We start from the raw sequence: 24,936 nt of genomic DNA, 5'->3' as shown, positions 1-24,936 counted from the left end.
GCAATTAGAGGAGCAGGATGGATGGACAGGACATGCCAGAGAGCCAAACACCTCTGATACCAGAAACCACCCTCATGCAAATGCTCCTGAGGTACATTTCCTGTTTTCTGACTTCAAACAATAAAACACACAATATTGCTTCATCAGCATTTCGAAATGCAAATACCCTGCACCAGATCTTCAGCAGGTGGAAAATGATGTCCACCAGTAGTTAGACTGGATTTATATCAGATGTCTTTCCTTCCTCTCAGTTTTCAGGTCTGAGCACATGGGCTGCTTTTGCAGGACCTCTCTGAGAATGGGAAAACACGTCCCAGAGGAGTTACAACCTCTATTTTTATAGGCAGGAAAAATAAAACCCAGAGCAGCAGAGAATGGTTTTCTAGAGACCACAGAACAAAGAAGTCTCTCCAGGAAGGCAGTGGCAGTCCTGATCTTCACACTAACAGCCTGCTGACCCTGTTTCCATAGACTGAATAAATGTGTAAGATTCATCACAGAGGTCTTTGAAGTTCTCTGCCAGACGCTATTTACTGAGTAAGCTGGGACATGTTTTAGCCCTGACAAAAGTTTTATTTACCCTTTTGGCTACTGCTGCATTTCACTTTGTAGCACCAGACAGAGAGTAGAGCCTAGAGCCTCCCTCTGTCTCTGTGCTGAATGACCAGAAATGCTCACAGTGCTGATGCTGCAGGCACCCTTTATACCCTCATGTTTGTGCTGGGCACTGAACTGGGGAATGAATTTGCTGCATTTGTGACCTGTGCTGTGACTTCCAAGGAGCAGGAAGGCAATGCCAGACCACAACCAGAGGTGGTGGTGGGAGATATCTGCCCCTCAACCTCCCAGGATCACACAGAACTGGAGAGACCCCTCGGGCACTGAGATCTGCACACCCTCTCCCCTCTATGGGGAAGTGAATCTTGCTCCAAGCAAATGAGGGCACCGGGAGCGACACCAGCACAGGAAACTCGTGGGTGAGTTTTTGTTGCAGAAAGGCACGAAATGGCCCATCCTCTCCACACCCACACTGTGCACTTCAGAGAGATGCAGAAGCTTGGAGAGTCCATGTCAGCATGAGGGCTAAAACAAGGTACAGAATGTGATTCAATGGAGGCATTCAAGACTTGAACTGATGAACACCTGAGAAACCTCATTTCATTGACCTTTTTTGAGGAATGGTTTAGGTAAGAAGACCTCCAGAAATATTTTCCTTCCAATAAAAATGTTTCCATCATATCTATGCTCTTGATTTCAGGTTAGTCTGAAATGTTGATTTGGGATACTCTGGTTTTAGCTGTGACAGTCCTCAGCTCTGGCTCCCATGCAAACTGTGGACATGACAACACTTTCTAGTGGAAAATTTCCCTGTCCATTGAGCTGGAATTGGATGGTCTTTAAGGTCCTTTTCAACCCAAACCATTCTATGATTTTATTTCTTTCAGGTGTGAAAGGCAAATACAGGAAATATTTCACCAGTTGAAGAACTGGCTGCAGCAATTGCCCTAGATCATTTAGCAGGCAAAAAGCAGCCCTTTGTCAAGGTCTACTTTCCCCCTTGGAAAGATGTGGGATGTGGGAAATGTGATCCACACTCCTTCTCCTTACTGGCTGTGAAAACACAATGGGGAGTCCCTCTGAAATTGCTTCTCTCAGCTTTGTGCTGGCACTGAGTAACATGAGTCCCCTCCCAGGGGATATCTGCAAGGGGGAAGAACAATCCACAGTTCATCAGGATTAATGAATCCGCTGAAAACAGGTGGTTCTTGTTTCAAAAGCACAAATTCTTGGCTGCTGCAAAATTTGCTTTGGGTTCCAGCACAGATCAGAGCTGGAAAGAGCAGTTCCTGTTCCCAGCTGGGATTTGCTGCTCTGGAGAGCAGAGTTGATCCACACTCAGCTTCTCAGCTCGTGCTTCCACCTCCCTGTGAGGAGGGAGAGCACAGAGACCTTTCCCACCAACTCTCTGGGGATATCCTGGATCCATCAATCTGCACAGAAGGGCAAGTTGAAACCCTACCTGGGGCATCCCTGTCCTGTCATGGGAGAGCAACTAATGTGACAGGGAGAAGGACAAGGTGAGGAGAAGATGGAGTTCAGGATTCAGCCATGCCACAGGATGGATTCTTTGAAGACTTGGAGATTTATCAGCCATGGTGTGGCAGCAGGACCAGGGCAGTGACCTGCACAGGGCACTGATGAGACCACACCTCAAATCCTGTTTTCAGTTTTGGGTCCATCACTACAAGAATGACACTGAGGTGCTGGAGTGTGTCCAGGGAAAGGAATGGAGCTGAGGAAGGAGCTGAAGCACCAGGAGAGGCTGAGGGAGCTGGGAAGGGGCTGAGCCTGGAGCCAAGGAGGCTCAGGGGGACCTTGTGGCTCTGCACAAGTCCCTGCCAGGAGGGGACAGCCAGGGGGTCAGGCTGTGCTCCAGGGAACAGGGACAGGAGGAGAGAAACAGCCTCAAGTTACACCAGGGGAGGTTGAGATGGGATATTAAAAAAAATTTCTTCACTAGTCAGGCATTGGAAGGGGCTGCCCAGAGAAGTGGTGAAGTCACCATCCCTGAAAGTGTTCCAAAAACATGTGGATGTGGCACTTGGGGACACAGTTAGTGGTGGACTTGGCAGTGCTGGGTTAACAGTTGGATACAAAAACCTTAGAGGTCTTTTCCAACCTAAATGATTACATGTTTTTTTCCTAAGTGTCCCTTCAAACCAGATATTATTTAGTGCCACACAAAGTGACATGCAAATGCACACAGTGGTGTCCCAGCCCCAATGCTTACCTTGCCAAAACTGCCTTTCCCCAGCATCTTGTGCAGGACAAAATCTTCAATGGTCAGTTTTAACTGCACTTGGTGCTCCTGCTGTTCCTGAGACTGTTCTCCCAAGTCTGACTCTATGAGAGACTCTCCCTTCACTGTGCCTTCCACTGGAGTCTCCCAGGAGATGCCTTGTGGCTCTGCAACACACATCAGAGTACTTAAATAAACCCCTGGGCAGGAGCAGAAAATCCCCAGAACACTCACAAGTATTCTGCTTAGAGGTTTAAAAGGGTATTTTAGACACATGGAAGTGGGGTGGCCATTTCTGAATGGATTGGCTCTGCTCCCACACTGCTTTCTCTCCAGAAGAAACTGCATCTTCTTCAGTAGCTTTTTTTTAAATTTACAAACCACGTTACAAACTCCTTCATCTGGCTTTCTGTTTTGTGGCACCAAATCCTTAATTTCTGGCCACCTGTCTTCTCCAGCCCTTCTTGGTGCTTGCCATTATGACATGGTTTCATTTTTTCAAGGTCTTTTCAAAACCCTAGGCAAAGCTAGAAGAAAAGGGGGGATGGCAATTTCATACTGTGCCCCTGCTCTGGATGTGAAGCATTCCAGATCAGCCATTCCAGCCAGCCTGGACTGGAATCACTCTGAGTTTTTTCAATACTCCACTAACCTGGATTTATAAGATTTCGTAAGAGATTTTTCCCCTCACTGGATTTATCCTGTTGCTGTAACTGTTCTAAACCACTGAACACTACTCAGCAGGCAAACAGACCCATGTGTGAAGCAGATGTGAACCCACCTGAGACTTTACTGTTTCACATCAGCACAGCCAGTTCTACTTGTAGAACAGAACAAAAATAAACAGAGATAGGGACATCATTTATTTCTCCTTGGGGCCCAAAGGGCACAGTCTCTCATTTACTCTCCTAAACATCTGTTCTTGTACCACAGAGGGCTGTGACACCTAGATCAGCTCCTGGGTGAGTGGAGGTCTATCACTGGTCTTCAAACCTACCAGAAGTCAACCTCCACCCAAAAATATGAAATCAGAAAGAAAATTTACCATGGTGATCAGAAGGATTTCAAATATCCTGTTTAGAGCTTGGCAAAAAATTCCCCACTCGTGTCACCTCCAACTAACCAAGTACCAACCAAACAAGAACAAAGCTCTGTCCTGTGTCACCAGGAGGAATTACCTTTTTTTCCTGAGCCTGGCAAGGCCTGAAGTGGTGTCACATCCTTCACAGGAACAGGGAAGCCAATCTCCAGAGGTCCATCCCTGGAGATCTGTTCACTGTCGCGCTGGCAGCGAGCCTGGGGCACAGAAACCAGCAAATTTTTGAGCCAAAAGTCACGCCCTGAGGTAATGAACAACTCCATGACTTCTTGAGTGTGACTCACAAAAGCCAAAATCTAGAAAGAGCTCTTTGCTTATGAGAAGAGCATCTAAAAATGCTTAAAATATTTACCTGCTGAGTGCTCTCTATCATTGCCAGAGCTTCAGCCATCAGTTTCTGGTTCACTCCACAGAGATTTGCTACTTTTGCCTGGCACTTGTGGTGGACATTCATGCCACAAGCTGAAAGAAAGAACACGAGGTGTCAGGACAAGGAAGGATGTAAAGGTTGGGCAGGGGCAAGTGCTGCTGCTGCCCAGGAGCAGAGATCAGCCACCTAAAGAGTTCTTGAGATGGCACTCAGCTAGTTTTTGGTTCTCTATGGAGACTATACTTTTATATTTTCTTCTGGCCAGACATTGCACTCCACATCCATCAACCTTTGCAGGTTCAGGCTACTAAAACTACAAGCCATTATCTCAGAGATAAACTGTAATCACAGAAAAGGATCCTCCCATTGGTTTGGAATGATGAAGACAGTGAAATGTCTTGGGTCTGACAGTGGAAATAGAGCTTGCAAGTTCATACTGGGGGTAATTTGGGGAGATGAAGAGTGCCACTGTGATGCTTTCTGTCTCTCTGGGTAGCAACTCATCATCCTGCTGTGTTGGAACTCAAAATGTCTCTCAGACATTTTTAGAGGTTCCATTCCTAGGTCAGAAGCATTTTAGACCCCGGCAGGCAGCTGGAAACAGCTGTGATTTTGAGTTTGAGCCATGGAATGACTTAGCAACTTTGAAGGCGGAACAAGCAGTCACAAAGGGTTAGATAGTATAGTAAATGTAGTTACAAAGTAGAGGGGAAAATTTTTTAGTATTGTACAATGGGGTTTTAGCACATGTACAGGGGGGTTTTACTTTGTACATGGGGGTCAGAAGTTCTAAGATGGAGGAAAATGGGCTGATCCTGTTTTTCCTCCTTCTTCTTCCTTGCCTCCATGTTCTTGGTGATGTTGGCACTCACAGATTGGTTTAGAGTAGAAAAGCACTTTGTAATATAGGTAGTAGGTATTGGGGAAAAACTGTAAACATATAATACGTAATATATAAAAGATAGCAGCAGCCCTGGGTGGTGGGAGAGAAGAAGACACCAGACAGTGAAGGTGTCAGGGTGTGTGTGTGCCTCTGCCTTGGCTGCTGATCAAACAGCCGCAGCCCAAGAAGAAAATCTTTTAGATAACTCACAATAAACTGCCTTGAGACCGAACAACAAGAGGCTGCGGAGTTTTTCTTTGGAAGTTCGGGTTGGAGGAGAGACTTTACCAGCACATGAGACCCCAGACCAAGCCCGGGGCTCTCACACTGCTAGATCAAATTTCTCTCAGTGCATGGAAGCTGTCTTCATTCTTGAAGAATGATCCTCCTTGAAGGACAGTCCTGCAACCATTCCTTCACCCTCCTGGGTGCCACCTCATAGTGTTTTTTCAGAGAAGGATGATAAATGAGATTTGGATTTTCAGACTGCCACCCTCCAAAGACGACGACCCCTCCCATGCTCAGCTGGTGCCTCCTTCGCCAGGGACTCACCGTCACACTTCAGCCCCTGCCGTGCCAGGCCCCAGAGGAGGGTGCCACAGTGCTCACAGAAGGTGGGGCTCTTGTAGTTGTACACTTTGAAGCGGTGGGGCATGTCGATCTTGAACCTTTCCTTGTGGAACTGCAAGACAAAAGCCAGGCTGAAAATCCACTCCTCATTTCCACCTCAGCTCCGTGTGGAAACCAAATGTGAACCACAGAAGTTGGTTTCTCTACTGCCCTTTTATCCTCGGGTATGACTGCCAAGCAGAAATTATTTATCAGGCACACAAATCCAAATTTTGATACATAGTGACTGCAATTCAGAGGGAATTGGGTCATTTCTTCCCTGGCCTTGACCAAAGGACTGCTTGTGCCTCATTAAAATCCCCAGGCTCCCCCCTAATACTCAGTGGGAAAACATTGGTCCTTTTAAAAATTATTCACCTCATCCTGAAATAGATGTGTACATTTGTTGTCATGAATCACTCCTTGGAAGAGCCTGTTATAATTCTTTTAGTATGAAAGGTGATGACAAAGTTGGTTACATCTACCCTGGAGATGTCAGAAGAGAAGTGAGAGCAATCTCATCTATAAAAATCATAGCAGGAGAACAGCGTGGGACTGAGAATAAACAGAAGTTGTAGGACACAAGGTAAAGGGAGTAGTCCTATCCAGAGTTTAAGATCTGGTTTTGCCTACCAAAAAGAAAATTTTAGAATAAACTGACATGAGAAAAATAAAGCAAGTAACAGTGGAGATATCAGATCTCCCACTGACTGTTTCAGATAACACAAGCACAGATTTATTCAAGCACAAATCTGAAAATTCAGCCTGATATCCAGTCTAACACTGAATAGTGAAGAGTTTTCTCCAGTAAATCTTCACTTTGTGTCCATGACTTCTTTCTGAGTTATACTTCATGCATTAGAAAAATGTCAGTTCTGATTCACCAACTGCTTATTCTGCAGCTGCATTTGAGTAAATCTTAAGTTGGAGTAATGAAATCACTAGGAACATAAAAAGCAAAGGGCAGAGATCAGATCACAGAGTCCTTAGCCCCAGAAAGTCCTTTTGCTTCATCAGAAGTTGCTTTGCAATGATGTAGGAGAGATCTGAATGACACTGAAGATTTTTTAAAAGGAAACACAAAAATAAAATAAAATAAAATAAAATAAAATAAAATAAAATAAAATAAAATAAAATAAAATAAAATAAAATAAAATAAAATAAAATATAACATACAAAATAAAATAAAATAATAATAACAATAGCAATAATAATAATAGTAATACAACCTACCATTGTTTCTCTGCTATTGATTGCTGATCCTGTACACTTGGCTATTACTTTATCAATGCACTTCTTATGAATGGCAGCGTTACATTCTGCAACAGCAAGTATGTCATGGTGTTAATAAAGAAATCCTTTAAGAAAAGATTAAGTAAATAATGACAATAAGAAAACAAAAATAAAGTTTCTTACGTCTGCATTGATAGCCTTGTTTATTCAGACCCCTGAAATGAACAGAACAATGGTTAACCCTGAGATGTCTAAAAGCCTCAGCAGAAGAAAGGAGAGCAATAATTATCAAAGAAGAATAAAATTGCTTTGCTTTTTATCACCCTTTGTAGAGATTATTTCATTTAATTATCTTCATTTAATCTAATCAGCCTTTTCAGCACAAATTCGCATCCTGAATTTCATGATGTCCAAACATCAAAGTGGACCAATGAGAAATGCCTGTGCATTTCACCAAACCCAAAAATATTTGTAAACAAATAAATTAAAAAGGGGAATTTTTCACAGTTGGAATTACAACTGCAAACCACGTCCTTAAAGTGACACAATACATGTAAGATGCCAAGGGTCTTAAAGGAGGAGCACAGGTATTCAACAGGGAATCATGGAATCTTTTTGTGGGTCTTAGATTCAGTCAAAGAATCTTTTTGTGGGTCTTAGATTCAGTCAAAGAGAGAAACAGGAGTTTCTATCCAGGCAGAAGCCCGGGAAAGAGTTGGAAAAGAATGTAAATAATTCTTTATCTCTCTTGTTATTCACATTGTTTATAGTCACGTTCTATCACTGTGTGTCAAGCAGTTTACACCAATGCTGTGGGCTGTTTTCACTTCAGGACCAATGGAGTTGGTCCTCACAAAGCTCTATATAAAAGAGCAGGGTATTTTGAATAAACCGGAATTTTACTCTCACAGCCTTCTGATCAGAGTCTCTTCATGCCCATCCTGCCTTGACAGTGACATCTTTTAGGTTGGAAAATACCTTTAAAATCATCCAGTCCGACCATTAACCCAGATCTGCCACATCCAACACTAAGCCACGTTCCCAAGTGCCATAGGGACACCAGAACTGGTCCCTGGGGATAAAAGGAGAAGAAGCACAGATCCTTTTCCATTTACCATACAAACTCGTGGCACACGGAGCAGAAGGTGGGCTGTGGAAAGAAGGTGGCTGTGAACTCGTGGCATTTGACGTTGTGGATTTTGGCCTGTTTGATGGCTCCCCTGCGCTGGTGCAAGGAGAAGAAGCCTTCAGTCTCACAGTCAGCCAGGTCCTTTGCATCTGGGAGGAGAGGAAAGGTAATTAAGTGAACCCTGTCCTGATTAGGTGCCTTCAAAAAATTCAGTTGCCCAAATACTACATGACTGAAGCTGATGATTCACTCATGGTAATGAATACTCAAAGAAATATAATTTTATGAAATTGACAAAAGTCTCATTTGGATGGTTTTTATCTACCATTCCTACACTAAAATGACTTGAGACTTGGAACACAGAGCTCTCTTGACTATTCATAACACAGCTCTTGAAATCTAGAAAAAAAATTTCCCAAGGAGAGGTAATTTAATCATAAAACCCTGACATTGTACAGCACTGAAGAAGTACACCCTAAAAAAGATGAAATTACATAAAAAAATAATAATTACTGATATATAGACACAAACACACATGTATATGTATATATATGTATATATTTATAGGTATTTAACAGAATCCTTTCTGCGTGCATATACGTGTCAGTAAGCAGATATTTATATAAGAAGATATTCTTCTTGTTATTTTTCCATGCCAACACTTGCTTTGCTATTTGCCGTGCCCTTGCTGAAATTCACAGTTATTTAAACTTTTTGGGACAGCAAACAAACCAATTCCACCTTCACATGCACTTCTACACACGCTTGTGCCTAGAAATCTGATATTCACACAGAAAATCAATCTCATTTTTTGTTTCACTCCTGCACTGCTCAGTGAATCACAGGTGACCTGTGGGAACTTGCTCCCTTTGTGCTCTGATCTTGATATTTGTTATAGAAACACAACTTGCATTTTCTATGCTTCGGCCTCCCTAACACCTTTTAACACACAAACAGCAGTCCAATCTATATTAAAGGCAGGGATGGTTAAGAAAACATCAGCATGGCCATGGCTGCTTGCAGTGCTTCTCTGTTTCTATAAATGGAAGCATCTTCCAGATATCTGCACCTCACAGCTTCACCCTACACCTGAGGATATGAGAATTTTGGCAACAAAGATGGGAGGACAAGACCAAGCATTTGAATTAAATCCATTTCCTTCAACAAAGTAGAATGCAGACTTTTCTACAAGAAATTTTCCTAATATCCAACCCTGTTCCCTGGAGCACAGCCCGACCCCCCCGGCTGTCCCCTCCTGGCAGGGACTTGTGCAGAGCCACAAGGTCCCCTCTGAGCCTCCTTTTCTCCAGGCTGAGCCCCTTCCCAGCTCCCTCAGCCTCTCCTGGTTCTCCAGATCTTTCCTCAGCTCCATTCCCTTCTCTGGACACGCTCCAGCCCCTCAATGTATTTCTTGTAGTACATAAAGCAGAATGATTTCAGAAGGAGCTGGCTTCTTATGTATCTGTTCTGTCTTGTTCAGCCTAATGGGAATATCTGCCATTTAGTGGTAAACCAGCCAAAAAATCTGCCTTGCAAATCACAGAAGAATAGTCACCGCACAATAAAAATTACTTTTCTGGAGGTTTTGTTTCAAGCAGTTATGTTTGTTGTTATGGATCAGTCAGTAATAACGTTGGCACTGCTTTTAGTGATGACACCATGTGTGCCCCACAGCCCAGAAATCACAGCTATAAATTAACAAACAGAATCACTTGCCACTGATTTCCAAGAAGTATCTCGCATTCATCAGCATTCGCCCTTGAGGCTTCAGTTCTAGCTGGTTGAGATAAGTGAAAAACAAGAAAAAAAAGTCCATTAAACAGCCATTCAAAGAAGGAAAAATCTTTTCAGATGACTTTCAAGCGATCTCCTTTTCCCAGAGGGAACTGATGAACAGCAATGAATGCTGATTTTCAGGTTGCTCATACCCACGTGAGGCAACAAGATAGGGCAGGAGCAACTGCAGAGAGAAGAGGGTTGATCACCTCACATCAAACACTCAGCAGCATGATAAGAGAGATGAATGGGATTAAACCACAGAAGATGCAGGCAGCTTTTTAGACACCGAATTAGGACCACCACTATCTATACAGAAAACTTGTTCCCAATAGATCTTGCAAGGGGAAGGTGGGAGCAGTTCCAAAACCCCAGCCAGCTTCAGACAGGTGATGCTAAAATCTTTTAGGCACTCAGTTCTGCAAGTCTAACTTCTTTACCGTCAGCCTGAGGGATGCTACAAGTTTATTATTGTGGTGCCATGGTCTAGTTGAGGTGTTGGGGCTGGGTTGGACTCGATGATCCTGAAGGTCTCTTCCAACCTCTTCTTTCTGTGTGATTCAGGCATTTTTTGGGGCCTTCCCCCTTGAACTTTGCAATTCCCACCTACCTGACCCATCATCCATAAGTGCCTTTGGAAATCTGAATCCACTGGACTAATGTATAAGTTGGATACTGCATTTTTAAGATTTCTGACAAGATTTTTCTTCCCTGGACTGGCAGGGAACACAACCTTACATTTAGCATTCTTGTGAAGACTGTACAAATTTACCTCACCATAACTTCAGTGATTTTTAAGGAGTTGCTCTGACATAACTCTGAACTCGGGCAGCTGTGAATCAGCTACTTGATATTAGATAAAATTTTTAAAGCTGTTTCCCAGAGAACATAAAATAATTCACATTCAGCCAATCATAATAACATTTGTTCCCAGTGGGTTTCCTCAGCAAAGATTAATACGTGGGCACAGCTCACCTGAAGCAGGATCCTCACTAGCACAGGGCAGGTTTCAATTAAAATAAAAGTGCCAAGCTCTTCTCTTCTGACAAGTCTCTCCCTCAAGTCACACCCAAGTAGTCTCAAAACATTATTCCAGCCAGCACCCATCGTGCTGCTGGTGAGAGCCACAGCCTGGCACAGACACAAGGACACATCCCTTTACCCTGCAGCAGCTCCCAAACACATCCTGCAGGAGGAGAGAGTGATGCTCACCCATATCTCTGTCTTCCCATTGCTCTTTTTGCACCTCTCTGCCAGCACCTTGAGCTCCACTGTGGTCTCTGAGACCATTTCAGCACTTTTGTCCTTGACCACGATGTGCATGACCCGGCCATTGTTGATGTGGGCATCAAAAGTGCTGTTCCAGGGTGGGTACATGGTGGGCTTCTTCTGCACATACACTTGGCCATTCTCTGTCGAGAGGGAGAACACAAATCCATGCAGTGAGGGCAGTTCATGAGACCAAATACAGACTTCTACCCTAAAAAAAGGCAATTTCCACACTTGACTCCACCAGTTCTGTTGAGATCTCTAATGCTGACTCCAACATCATAAACACCCACTTCTAATCAGGTGAATCCCATCACAGACAATAACCTTGTTTATCACCTGTCCCAAGGCACTGCAAAATGAGACAGGCTTGTTTCAAACCCCAAAAAAGCTGGGTGCACTTTGGGATTAATGTCCAGCCCAGTAGACAACTAAGGGATATTAAAACATGAACTGTCTTGCAGACCTGTAACCATCCCACAGGCATGTAGAGTTTTGAAAGAAGCAAACTTTCCCTAATGCTTCAATTCCTCTTTCTTCACAGCATCTTAATACAGTGATGGGTAAAAAAATCTGAGGTTTGCAGAGGGCTCTCTCTAACCGGGTCTCTCTGAAAAGAGTCTCAGCCAGATTTATTTATCTCACAGAGCCACTTTTACTTCACACAGCCCTGTAAAAGTCTTGGATGCTTACACAAGGTAAATTTTATACCACAGTTTGCCTCTGAAAATGTTCAACCCATCAAATGCTGAAGCTGAAGGAATAAGAGAAAAAAAGCAGCAGACCTGTGACCCCTGTCTAAAGACCCTGGTGCTATTTCCAATAATCCCAGATGGAAAAGAATGTGCAGCTGGAAGGTAACATGCGCTGAAGACAATTTTTCCCTAAATGAGAGGACTAATACACAAAAAAATCCGAGACAACAACAAAACATAAACTTTCCAGCATCCTGGAAACCAGAAGTCTCAGTAAAGTACTATCATTTCTTTGCTGCAACAGGGGAAAAGCCACAGATGTGAAACACAGGCACTTGCAAAACAAGTGCTTTCATTTGTGTTGCACTCCAGGACAGCAGGCTTAAATAAACAAACCCTGGAATGTGAATGAACTGCCCGATATATGGGAGCAGCCAGTCACCCCTGGTGCGTCCCCGCTGACAGCAGTGGAATTCTGCCAGGGATTAATCTAACCCCAGGTTCCTGAAAAATAAAATTGCAACTGTCTTTCCCGGGGAGCAGCTTACACTGTGGCTGGGGGAGCTTTTCCTGGAGGCTTTGCTGAGCTCAAACACAGAGCAGAAGCCTTCATGAAGGAAATGTCACCAAGGCAGGTGGCAAAATGGCACCCGGCCAGGTGGCTTGTGAAGGCAGAAACCACTTTTAAAGGGCAGACTCTTTTTATATCTCAGAGACACATAGAATTTCTGCAATATTTTGTCATCAGTTATAAATTACTGCAATACCTCCAGATGTATGAAGGCGTGGTTTGGTTTTCAGGGTGGGTTTTTTTTTGTTGTTGGTTTTTTTTTGTTTCTTTTGTTTTGTTTTGTTTTGTTTGGTTTGGTTTGGTTTGGTTTGGTTTGGTTTTTTTTTTATTATAATGTGACAAAGTCTCTTTTACAAAATAAGCAAGTAGAAAAATGTAAAAGGCTGCCCAAGGTCTATTCAGAACTTTGGAAATTCTTCACTGTGGTCTTGCTGTGACATCCCTGTGCCCACAGAGGATGCTCATCACTCCCGGATCCCTGGGGACCAGTGACCTTTTCGTTATGCTGGTGGACAAGGGACAGCCTTTGGCATGAACCCAAAATCAAACTCCCTGTGTTTGGAAACACATTTATCATCTACCACTGTTCTGTTTGCAAAAACCCAGCCAACCAAACAAACAAAACCAAAACCAAAAAAACCCACACTTTGCCAGTGCTAAACATAGATCACAGAATGGTTTAGGTTGGAAGGGACCTCAAACACCATCCAGTTCCATCCCCCTGACATGGGCAGGACAACTTCTACTAGACCAGGTTGCTCCTTTGCCTTGACCACTTAGGTATGTCCTGCCCTGCTCAACAATCATTTCTGCCCTGCAGAACTTCTCCATGGCCAAGTGTCACAGCAGAAGGCCAGGATGATTTGCATCTCTCACCAGCTGTGCAGCTGGTCCACTCCTACTTGGTCATGTCAAAATTTTAGCCAAAATTTGAATATCAAGGATATATATATATATGTTTGGTTCTTTTTAATTTTTAATTTTTTTTTATCCAATTATAACTGAGTAGCAATTGCTTTGTCAAACCAGGGAGCTGGAGAATAAATTATGACCAAAAGAAAAATAATCATGAAGCAGGAATGAGACACAATTTAGGGGTAGAACTGTCAGTGTTGGATTAACAGCTGGACTTGTCACTATTGGAGGTCTTTCCCAATCTTAGTGATTCCATGATTCTACCTCAAATATATTTAGTTAATGTGTCTGGAGACCTTTAGCCTTCTTGAAGCCTGTTAGAACATGACAGCTCCTTGGGATGGTCATGGAGAGCATTCCTGGAATTTGGAGTCGGGCTCATCTCCCTGCACGTCAGTGGTCTGAGTGGTCTGTCTGGTCCGAGGGGAGCATGGGGCTTTTCCAGGGTGTGATTCATCACACTCAGCATGGATGTGCTCCTCAGGCTGGAATTGCTCACACATCAGTATCTGGGAATTACAGGGCCGATGAATTCCATGGTGGCCTCTCTTTTCTCAGTCCCCCTAAGGTCAAGTTGTCCATCCACACATTTAAACACCTTCCATCATGTCAACACCTCCCACGGGTGCTTCAGCCCACCCCAGGAGGGGAGTCTGAGGTGAATCAGCCCCAGGAGGTTCACTGACGAGATGAGTCCCTCTGGCTGTCCCACCACACTCTGAGGCATCACCAGATGAAATTACATCCCAGCAAACAGAAATCTCCTAATAGCAGAAAGTCACTTTCCTATGCTCAGCCCTCACTAATGGAGAAAAGTTCCCTCAAAGACAATTTTTTTTTTCTTGTTGGTAGAGTATTTTTTATAATAATTAAATTATAATTATTACAGTGATAATGAAAATAAATATAATTATTATAATGATTATTGACTCCAAGGAGCACAAAGGTTAGAAAATACTTTTGTGTTTGTTGGATACCAGAAAACACTTTCAGCTCTGTGTTAGACAAATAAACACAGGTCTGTTCTGACCAAGTTGGTTTTATTCACTTTTGAACTGACACAAATTTCAATTTGAGTTATGGCTTTCAAAAGCCTCATTAAAGCAAACAGCCAAGCTCTGCACAGAGCTAAAATAGAAGGTATTTTCTGATAAAAGTGAGATCTTAGGGATATCTTGTCATACAGTATTTTCTTTCCTATTGAATTTACCATTCACCAAATCTTCCATTATTATTTGAAGTATCATTTAAAGCAAGACAAAGTTCAATGTGATAAATGCTGACTCTTAAAAAAAAAGGAACCCCAGTGAAATAATGAACTATTTTAAAATTCTAATTTTTTAAAACTATTTTAACATCCTCTGGGGATTACAGTCATGGGGATTCTCAATAAGTAGGGATTTCTGAGTGGATTTTATTTTTCAAAGAATCACAGCAGTCAAATTAGAAATGTATCAAAAATATCAGCCAATATGACTAACTTCCTAACACTGAAGGTCTTGCTCTTCATGATTCTTCAAAAGCATAACTGGAGAACTTTTCATCCTTTCACTGGAATTATTTTAATGCATAAGACATATAATAAATGTTTTTCGAAGAAGGACTCATCAGTATTGTTCAATCAGGATAAATGTGCAACAATCCATAGATTCAGACACAGCAAACAGCTTCTCAGGAGTTTTCATTTTCAAATCTTTTACACAACACAGCAATTACACAGATAAATTAACTATTTGTGCAGAGACTGGGCTGTTTGAGTGTCTTTTTTTTTTTTATTTTTAATTATGGAAGTGGCTGGGTCTGTCAGTTTCCCCCCAAAAAGTGATTAACAAAGATGGCCCTGACAGAATATTTTAGCTCACTCAGATTTCACCTGTCTGGAATCCCACTGACGAACCAACAACTGGTCGTGGAAGGGTGAAACCAAATACAGCTCGGCTAATCTGCTCTGTCACATGCTGGGGCTTGTAATGCAGCTGATAATATCCTCAAATTGAAGATACAGATTTGTTTGGCATCATCTTAAAATCAGATTGCCTTGCAGACCACGCCAAACCCAAACTTGCACTGTGCTGGGACAGACAAAGGGCTTCATAAATCTCTATGAAGTGGGGTTGGAAATGGATGATCTTTGAGGTATCTTCCAAGCCAATTTTATGGTTCATTCAAGTTACCTGCAGACAGGAAATGACACAGAAAAGCACAGACACGACTTACAGAAGCCCCCACCCACACTTACCTGACTCCATGGCTTCTTTAACCATCACGGCGCAGTAGGGGTTAATCACCTCCCCCTGGGACGGCAGGTAAGGGCCGCTGTCATAGTTGGACAAACCAATACGCAGGAAGGGAGACATGACAAGTCCTGTGCCAAACAAAAGACAGGCAGCACTTGGGAGAGAGTCTAAAAATTGCCCTGGTTTTGACCAGCCCCTTATCTCCGTCGGGCAGCGGGACGGAGTTAGCGTAAAAACCAACTCTGCTAGTTATCCATCCAGCTGGAGCCTCTCTGACTTCCTTCCACGGACTGAGCCAGCGCTGCTGGACGTGCCCAAGGTACTGAAACTCAGCTGTCGGCTTAACCACGGAGCTGAACTCATCACAGGGCTGGGAAAACCCACAGGAGCAGCCCTGGGCGCTGTTGACTTCACGCCGACCGTCGGGAACGAGGGCGACAATGCACAGGAGTCACAAATCAAAGCTTTCTTGGCCTGGGACAAACCTCTGCTGTAATTGATGTTGAGTCACATCAAGAAGCTGAGTGCTAAGGGAGTAGAGAGGGGTTTGGGTATACTGTTGGAAGCCTGCAAGCTGAACGTGAAACTGTGAAATAGCTGTGCACTATTTATATACGGCATGGAAAGGAGCTCAGGCATTCCTGGGTGCTGAACCATATTCACAAGTGAAGCTATAAAGAGAAAGCTCAGCTCATATGAACCACACTGTATAGACAGTGAAACAAAATACCCCACCAGAAAAAACGGCACCTCAGGATTTATTTTGAGCAGCTGAAAACAGAAACAAATACAATCAAGGTGCCAGGAAACACTACGAAGCCTTTGGGTTGAAACACTACAAGACTTTCTCTACAAGGTCTTTCAAAGCCTTCAGAGAGAAGATTTAGTGAAACCAAAAATTATTAACTGTTGTAGCTAATGCCCATCATTTCACCATCTGGGCCCAAAACTGGGATTTACCACCCAACTTTTGTCTCATCATCTGAGCTTGTCATTCCTGGCTTCTTCTCCAGTCAATGGGGAGCAAGAGGCACTTTGAACTCAGCTGCAGATGTCTGTCTTGGACCACCAGAGTTAAAAGCCATCAGTGCTATCACCAGCTGCTATCTGTCAAATATATTGACAACGACACATTGTTCAAGCACAACAGCAAAAGGATGAATGACTCGTGGTGTGGGATGCAGCCAAGTCTCTTCTGCATTTTACACATAAAAATGATCTTTCTGAAGGGAAGCTTCTCTAGCCTCACTTGGAAGAAGTTCCATGTTTTTTGTTGGGAATAACATCTTCTTACCTGCAAATGGTATTTTCCTGACAGATAAGTTCAGTCTCTGAGAGGGGCTTCTCTTTTCATCACTGTTGTGGACAACATGGAAAGGCTTTTCTCAGCTGAAGGAATAACTGCTCCTCTGGCCAGGCTGACTTCAAAACCTGCCTCTCTGTTCAAGGACACAGGAGGCAAGACCATCAAGAGAGAAAAACTTGAGGAACCAAGATGTAACCCTTTGCCTGAGTGTCTTCTCTCTTCCCCAGCAGTGTGGAGTGATGAGTTTCCATCAGCCCCTCGTAGAAAAGTCTGGGGCTGCTACAAAACCCAGAACAACTTTTCCTCAGTGCATGGCCAGGTTGCAGCAGCTTGCTGCTCCACTTGTATCCTGGGTCTGATGAGATCTTCTCTTTCCTCCTGTTTTATAAAACAAAGACAAACTGCTGCAGTTATTGCTGGGACTGGAAAACCAAATCTTCTGGCTGAGTATTCATAAGCACTGAGCACTCACATTCCAACATTTTCCGACACAGATGGCTCATGAAGCCAACTGTCCGTGTTCTCTGACAAAGAATTTGCCTTCCCAGAAGGTTTCCCTAAATTATCTACTCTACATCAGGCCAATTTATACAATAAACAGCATCTGAAGACTCTCGTTCCCATTTGAGCTCCTGGGTGTGTTAGCCAACAACCAGGCTGCGTTTTCAGGAAAACAGCAAAAAACTCACAAACTCTCTTGGATACTGCACTCAAAAGAGAAGAAAACCACCAGGTTTCTGGGAAAGGGAACGTGGGGCAGAGAAAAAAAAAAATGTCCTGTGACTCATGTCTGTTGTGTATCTCTAGGAATGCAGAGGTAATGGATCTCTGCATGTGGCATTGCCCTCGACCAGGAAAACATCAGAGCTTCTGCAAAGTCACAAAAGCTGGTGGGAAAGGCAAAGCACCAGGTGGGGCTGGATACAGGCAATCAGAACAATCCTGTTCTCCTCTGGATGAGGGCATCATCTCTGAAGGATGTTTCACATTAGCCAAGTGCCTGATGAAGCTGCTTTGGAGAGCCACTTATATTTAGATAGATCCTCAAGCACAGCTAGACCTGTGGCACTGCAGAGAAGTACAGCGAGTGGGTTTTGAGTGCTCCATGGCAAGAAAAGGCTAAAAGTTCTACCTCAACTTTTAGAAGCAGAGAAACCTGATCAAATTAAGAAGGGAACAATCTCTTCAGTGGAAAAAAATATGTATATATATGTATATATATTTTCCCTCTCTGTGCAATGCAGATATTTATTATTAGACATTAAACATTTCCTTTGTTTCAAAAAACAAGAGCCCATGAAGTCTAAAGACAAAAGGAAAAACAAATCAAAGGGTTTCTGGAAGCAGAGGGGAATTTCAAGGAGCTGTATATTCTGTAGCATCAGTGTGGAAAGCTAAAGATTGGCAGATACTAAAACCAACAGCCAAAACACCTTCATTGAACTTCTGTGTGTGAACAGAAATGTCCTCTCTACCATACTCCACCAATTCTGGTCACTGCTGGGCAAGAGGAAATTATGATCTTCTTCCAAATCCCTAATTCCTACACCTCTGGCTTTAGGAACCTGTTGTACCCCAAACAGGGGAAGTGCAAGGGGTTAAGCATTCCCTTACCAGGACTTTCCAAATTCACCTTTAAAAGCTCAGAGTGCCACTTAAAATTATTAGTCAGTGTGTTGGGCATCTAAGAACATGAGTGTTGCAAAGATCTTTTGATGGCTCATCAGCAATAAAATGTGGTGGCACTACTGCCTCAGGTACTAAAGAAATAAAATTAGGACTAAATATTTGAGGTGCAATTCATCACACTTCAATTAAATCAATGTATTCACAACATAGGTAGAACTGTGAAAGCATCTTGTGCTGATAAATACTCTTATCACTGCTCCAAAAATCATAGCTTAGATGTGCTACGAGACACCAGTTCAGGTCTGGATCAGCTCCGTGAGCAGTGGTATTTAAAACTTTCCTTCATCTTAAATGCTGGATGTTCCCTCCCTCCCCTCCAGTGCAACACCAGATTTTGGCTCTCTGCAATCAAGCACTTCCTGATCAGGTATCCCAGAGATGTCATGGAATCTTCACTCTTGACATATTCAAAAGCCATCTGGGCATGATCCAGGGCAGCTCCTGGTGTCCCTGTTTGGGCAGGAGAGGGGGACAAGAAGAGGTCACTTCAAAGCTCAAGCAGCCTGTGGTTCTGTGAAGACACAGTGGGACAGATCTCACCAAGACCCAGATGTCTGCAGCATCTGCAACCCCAGGTCAGGCAGTCACCTGAGCTCCTGAGAGAGGAACAGAGGGAAGTTGGTGCCCTCAGATCTGGAACCACCAATGTGAGATTTCCCTCCTTTGAGAGTCAATGGGAATACCTGGGAAGCACTTTCACCGCAAGATCTGGTTTTGATCAGATTCCTCAAACCATTAAAATTGCAATGGATGCCTTCAATGTATCAAATCTGAGAGACTTGTGCTGGAACTTCACATAAACCAGTTTACTGCAGGAGATGCTCTGCAGCCTCCAGCAAACAGGTGAAAACTTTCCACCAGCTGCAAAGCACATGGGTTTGGCACAGGAAGAGTCAGCACTGATAAACCAACAGCTGCCCTTATTCTAAGCCTTGCAAAGGCTGGCTCAAGCTTGCTAAAACCAGAGTTTACTGCTGCACCAGCTTCGTGTGAGTGCTCTGCTCTGGGGTGGATTTCTTTACCCTGCCCAATAAATCAGACAGATAACTAGTTTCTTGCTTTTCTCTCTTCTCTCCCACACTCTGTTTCCTGAAACCACCTTGGCTTTGGCCCAAACATCTGTTTTCCAGGTCAGATTTCCAGCGTTTGCCACTACAGGACTGCTACTTGGCTGGCATCCATGGCCATAAACAATTAAGCAACAACACAATTCAGCTCCAGCACGGCTCGCTGTAATAGCAGCAGTTTAATTTAACACCAGAAACAGCTGCACTGGATATGGAGAGTATCTGCTTAATTTCCCAGTGGAAAGGATCCTGTGAGATATCTGGGAACCAAGGATGAAATGCAGCTTTCTGTAAGAGGCCACCTGCAACCTCTCCTACAGAGAAACATTAAACACGGCATAATTGGGGTTCAGCAATGCTGCACCCCACTTTGCTCCCCACTTTAGGGAGCTCTGCCCACTCTGGGGAATAATGCAACATATGGAAATTATTCCCAGATGATATTAGGAAGTAAAAAACTCCTTAACATCCCTAATCAATTGTGATTAAGTAGAGAGGAAGAAATGAGTTCCCGCTCCCAGTCAGCAGAAGATCTGGCTGGAGGACAGCTGCCTGTGATGGGATTTTTGCTTTTGCCTTTCACTGACTGAAAATGGAGGCATGTGTGACACAGTAAAGATGGCAATTTACTGAACAAGGGCCAACTGAAAAGGGAAGTATTTCTGGATTTGAGATGCTACTTTTTCATGTCATCAAACTGTCATTTTCTCAAGGTCAGAGGGAACATTTCCAGCTCTCTCTCCTTTTTTTGAGGCAAAACTGCTTTCAAAACGAGTTCATAATCTCCAGATCAGCATCACTAAGAGGGAAAGGATCCAGGAGTTATAGCTGGAGGGTATGAACATTCTTTCACCTCTTTTCCAAGGTATCTCCCAGCAAAAAAGGCAGGTCCTGACCCTGCAGAGATCTGTTTGTAAGGTTGGTGGAGACCTGCACATGAGCATTACACACCTCAAAGCCTTCCTGAAGATTTCAAGAGCAACACTGAACATCAGTAGGGATGGCTGAAGTCCCTTTCTCCATCTCCTGACTGCTCATATCCCACAGACCAAACAGGAGGGAACGGGGATCTAAATAACTCCCCCAAGTGACCCATTTTGGGTCCCCCATCAGCTGTTATTTCAAAGGAGATCAAACCCCATGAAGGAGGAAGTTCAGAACCCCTCTGGATGCCATCCAACATTTCTCACACATCTTTTGACAAGGATGTGAATCAGAGGAGGGAAAGGAGGGGAAGTTGCAGAGCCCTTTGATTTTCCCTCTCTCTGTAGTCAGCCACCCCATCTTCAACATCTCACAAAGGTGTTGGAGAGAGAGAGTGAGACAAGCCAGGACGAGCTGTCTCTGATGGGACTGGTACAACACCAGACTCCATGCAACTGAAGAGCCTCCCAAAACTTCCTGGAACCACTTGATTTCAAAACAGAGGCGATGCTCCCCACACAAACCCTTTCCCATCACTTGCAGATGCAGAAGACCCGGGCAAAGCATTTCTTTCCCCTCTGGAAATGAGGCTTGCAGGCTTTCCTAGGACCAGTGTCAGGCACAGGGATGGATATTTCTCTTTAAAACCCTCTGGGTTGTCTTGTGAAGCTGAGTTTGGAGTGAGTGGTGTGTATTGCTAACAGGACCTATCTCCCATATGTACCCTACAAACTCTGGACTCTGATGAGCTCAGGAGTTTTCCTTTGTTGCATTTGTGGTGCACAAGGCAAGAACAGAGCCTCAGGTCTATTTTCAGACCTTAAGCATGATTAAGCCACAGTGCAGTTAACACAGGTGAACAGATTTACAGCTGTAGAAAGGTTGGTGTCCATCCCACTGGGGAATTGCAGGAAGAGTTGCTGGGAATGCCAATGGTCACTACATCCATCCATGGACTCTAGGATGGAATCCTCAACATTTCTAGGGACACACGTATAGCTGGGCCTTAAAACCAGGGAATTTGTGCTGTGCTATTCCCTTGGGTCTCCATGCAACAATTCCTTCAACCTGACCTAAACACAGGCTGTGCCCAAGGATTTCGTTCAGCTTTTTCCCCCCTGTCACGCTGCAGCTTCCCAATCTCCTCCAGCACAGCCTGGTGTCTCTTTAGAGCAGATTTCTCTGAGAGCAACCTCTCTTTTCTCTGCTTGACCAGCGATTTTACAGCTGCATCCACCCCCTGTTCTGACTGACCCTTCAGGGATGTGGGAGCCTGTCCTAAGGAGGAGTGATGATGATGGTGATGATGATGGTGATGATGATGGTGGTGATGTGTGGGGGTGGTGTGCAGCAACTGCCTTTAGGTTGGGCTAAAGAGGCTGGGAAATGGTCGCCTGGCTGCCTGTGAAGAGGTTAAGGGTGGATTCAGAGGAATGTACAGAGACAACTGCACTGCACATATGGGCTGCCAGCCCAGCTCCCAGAACACCCAGCACAGAGATACAAACATTTGTAGGGGTGCATCTTCCCATCCCAAAGAGAGTGTTTCAAATAAAGCCAAACCCATCCTGGAATTGCTGTTTCTGCCCCATGATCACACAAAGATGGCCAAGGGCACTCCCAGCACTGATGTTCAGCTGTGCAGTGAAAAGGACACAGATTTTAGGGATTGATCCAGGAGCTGATGTGTTCATGTCTAACAGAGATGACAGTGAAAAACATCTGGGTGAGGACCCCACACCAAAACCATCCACTCTGGAATGTGCTTAGAAATGGAAAAAGGGTCCAGTGCACAGAAACAGCCCTGAGCACTTTTTAATTTGCTCACATAGGATATAAATTCTTACACCAGAAGACTCTCTCTCAGACACGCCTTTTGTTTTCCAGCAGACGATGGAAATTTATCTACCTTGGCAGGGTGTTTAAAGCTGAAACCCTTGTTATTTGTGCAAACTGGAAATAGAAGCAGAGCAGACCCACCAAATCTTTATTTGGATTAAACCCCTCTAGGTCCTGTCCCTGAAGCCAGGTCAGATCCCTTTTTTTTTCCTTACATTTAATGAATTTTTGTCACGTGTGGTGCTGAAACAAAGCAATCTTTCTCCCTTGTACTGTTGGAAAAATGCCCAACCATTTAGTTTACTCTCCTTTGTGAAACTTTTCTCTTTTTTTGTGCATTTTTGGGGTCCAGTGTAATAAGAGCAACTTGTCAATTTTGTTTCCTTATTTTCTTGGAAAACTTATGGTTAATTTATTTTCCTATATCACTTCATTTCTGTAAAAAAAAAATATTTTTTCTGTAAAAAAATATTTTTACCTGGACCACACAAGCTCAGAAGAAAAGTTTTCAAATCTATTATCCCTATTGTACTTACCTATAATTTTTAATACTGTATTTTCAGGTTTTAATTGTCTGCTAACAAACACTGACCAAACCAGAAGTGGCAGAGCACTGTTTAAAAAACACTGAACACAAAATTCTTTCAAGAGCTTTTCAATGTAATGTGGGAAATACAAATATCCCAAGCTGAGATGTAGCTACAAGATGTCCTTTCCTTTTGCCTCTTGTTCATTAGCACAGCAATTTCTCTATTTCTGCATGGTTTTAGCACTGGTTCACAGATTTCTTGCTCTGGCCTTTTTGGTATTTTTTAGTGCTTTTTTTAATGACACAGGTGGTGTGTTCCTTAAATACTTCACCATCGTGTACCAGGATGTTTTTTAATGCACTGACTTCCTGACAGTGCCAGCATCTGCACCTATTTTCTATTTTCTTTCTCTTAAAAAGAAAGAAAAAAAATCCCGAAGAGGGGTAGAGAGTTATGAACATCCTTCCTTGTGCAGGCACAGTTTCATGCTGTGATGAACCTAATTCAGCAGAGGAGGTATTTAAGTTCTTTGCTTAATCCAGAAATCTCCTCAGGTTATTTGGACCCTGGATTACAGAAATATTGGGCTGGAAAAGAGCATTTCACCCTTCTGCCACCCAGAAGACTGTGTCTACCTCATCCTTGAGGTATCTGTCTGGCCATCTGTCAGCAGTGAAGCTTCTTCTGTGCTTGGTGTTATCACACACTCCTCAAAAAATGGGAAAATTTGTCACAGGAGACTCAGATGGTAACTGGAGTCCACACCAGACATGCACACCTGATTTCTGTGTGACAAAATGGGCCTTGGAGATATTGGCCAGGCTGGATGGGGCTTGGAGCAACCTGGGACAGTGGAAGGTGTCCCTGCCCATGGCAGGGGGTTGGAATCAGATGATCCCTAAGGTCCCTCCCAACACAAGCCATTCTATAATTCTGTGTATTTTGACCTAAAATAATTTTGATCTTGGATTGTCCCATGTTTCTCCAGATCTTGCACCATTATTTAAAGAGAATTACTGTTTCCTCCTCACTCCTTTGCAGCACTGGATGGTTTTTTAACAAGCTCAGCAGACAGGAACTGCAAAAAGATGTCTGAACATACATTTTAGGCACCCCAACACCATGAGCCCAGCTTTGGCCCACAGCCCTCAGCTGCCTCCTCCTTGCCCAAAATCCTCCCAGAAGTCTTCAGTAATCTCTGCTCCTGTGAGCACCTGGCCCAGCTCCCGTTTTACAACAAACAGCACCAGGGGTACCTCAGGTAATTCAGCTTTTTCCACACCTTTGCAGCTTCGTGTTTATTCTGCTAAATATAATTACATAAATATATATTGGAGTCAATCTTTGTTTTGCACAGCAGATGTTGGCAGACCTACAGTTTCTGCCTTCATTCTCTGCTCCATCAATTTTTGCTGCCATGGCTTCCCCACAATCACCCCCAGTTTGTTGTTGATGTTGTTGCTTCCACCAATTTCAGGTGCCACATCTGTTCCATCTTTTGTCAGCACCATCCCAACTCCACCTTCTGTTTCTTTCCCACTCCCAACACCTCTGGACTCCAGCAACCTCTTTAAATAAACTCTGATATAGCATTTCCTCTCCTTCAGTCATACTCAATTTAAAACTGCTCTTCTGCTTAAATAAAGCAGCTCTGGCTCCAGTTATGCTGAAAGTCCTCTTCCCATTTATAGTCTGGTGTCCTGTTCTGTGTCAGAGCTCCAGATCAGTTCCTGGGAGACTTTCCAGCTCTCCATATCTTCCCACTCCACTCGCCATTTAACTCACATCAACTTCATCATTTATCCACCAGTTTCTTTCTGTGCTTTTGCCCTTACTTATCTCCCTGACTGGGAGGGATACAGCACAACCAGTGGTATGAAGAATGAAATAGAAAACATAGAGAAAATTAATTTTAGACCGATGTGGTAAGAATCAGGTTTTTGGGATGTTTTGTTGTTGTTTTAGTTTCTAATTTAGTTTCTGGGTTTTTTTTTT

The 24,936-nt window shown here is 43.6% G+C and overlaps 1 protein-coding gene across 2 annotated transcripts in view; it reads right to left on the bottom strand.

The window, feature by feature from the left end:
- Window positions 1-24,936, bottom strand: part of PRKCQ (protein kinase C theta) — a 53,453-nt gene that overhangs the window by 19,526 nt on the left and 8,991 nt on the right. Inside the window, exons 2-12 of one of the 2 annotated variants that reach the window (XM_021530938.2) lie at window positions 16,881-17,270; window positions 15,589-15,714; window positions 11,112-11,311; window positions 9,840-9,900; window positions 8,110-8,272; window positions 7,178-7,209; window positions 6,995-7,080; window positions 5,705-5,834; window positions 4,252-4,361; window positions 3,979-4,096; window positions 2,792-2,967 (exon numbers count right to left, since the gene is read on the bottom strand). In XM_021530938.2, the coding sequence (XP_021386613.2) occupies window positions 2,792-2,967; window positions 3,979-4,096; window positions 4,252-4,361; window positions 5,705-5,834; window positions 6,995-7,080; window positions 7,178-7,209; window positions 8,110-8,272; window positions 9,840-9,900; window positions 11,112-11,311; window positions 15,589-15,706 (1,194 nt within the window). In that variant the 5' untranslated portion in view covers window positions 15,707-15,714; window positions 16,881-17,270. Of the gene's footprint in view, window positions 1-2,791; window positions 2,968-3,978; window positions 4,097-4,251; window positions 4,362-5,704; window positions 5,835-6,994; window positions 7,081-7,177; window positions 7,210-8,109; window positions 8,273-9,839; window positions 9,901-11,111; window positions 11,312-15,588; window positions 16,245-16,880; window positions 17,271-24,936 lie in introns of those variants that run through there. The other variant, XM_021530936.3, reaches the window with a different exon arrangement.

This window comes from Lonchura striata, chromosome 5 (assembly GCF_046129695.1).
Source record: "Lonchura striata isolate bLonStr1 chromosome 5, bLonStr1.mat, whole genome shotgun sequence".
Lineage (NCBI taxonomy): Eukaryota > Metazoa > Chordata > Aves > Passeriformes > Estrildidae > Lonchura > Lonchura striata.
This window is presented reverse-complemented; position numbering and strand designations above follow the sequence as displayed.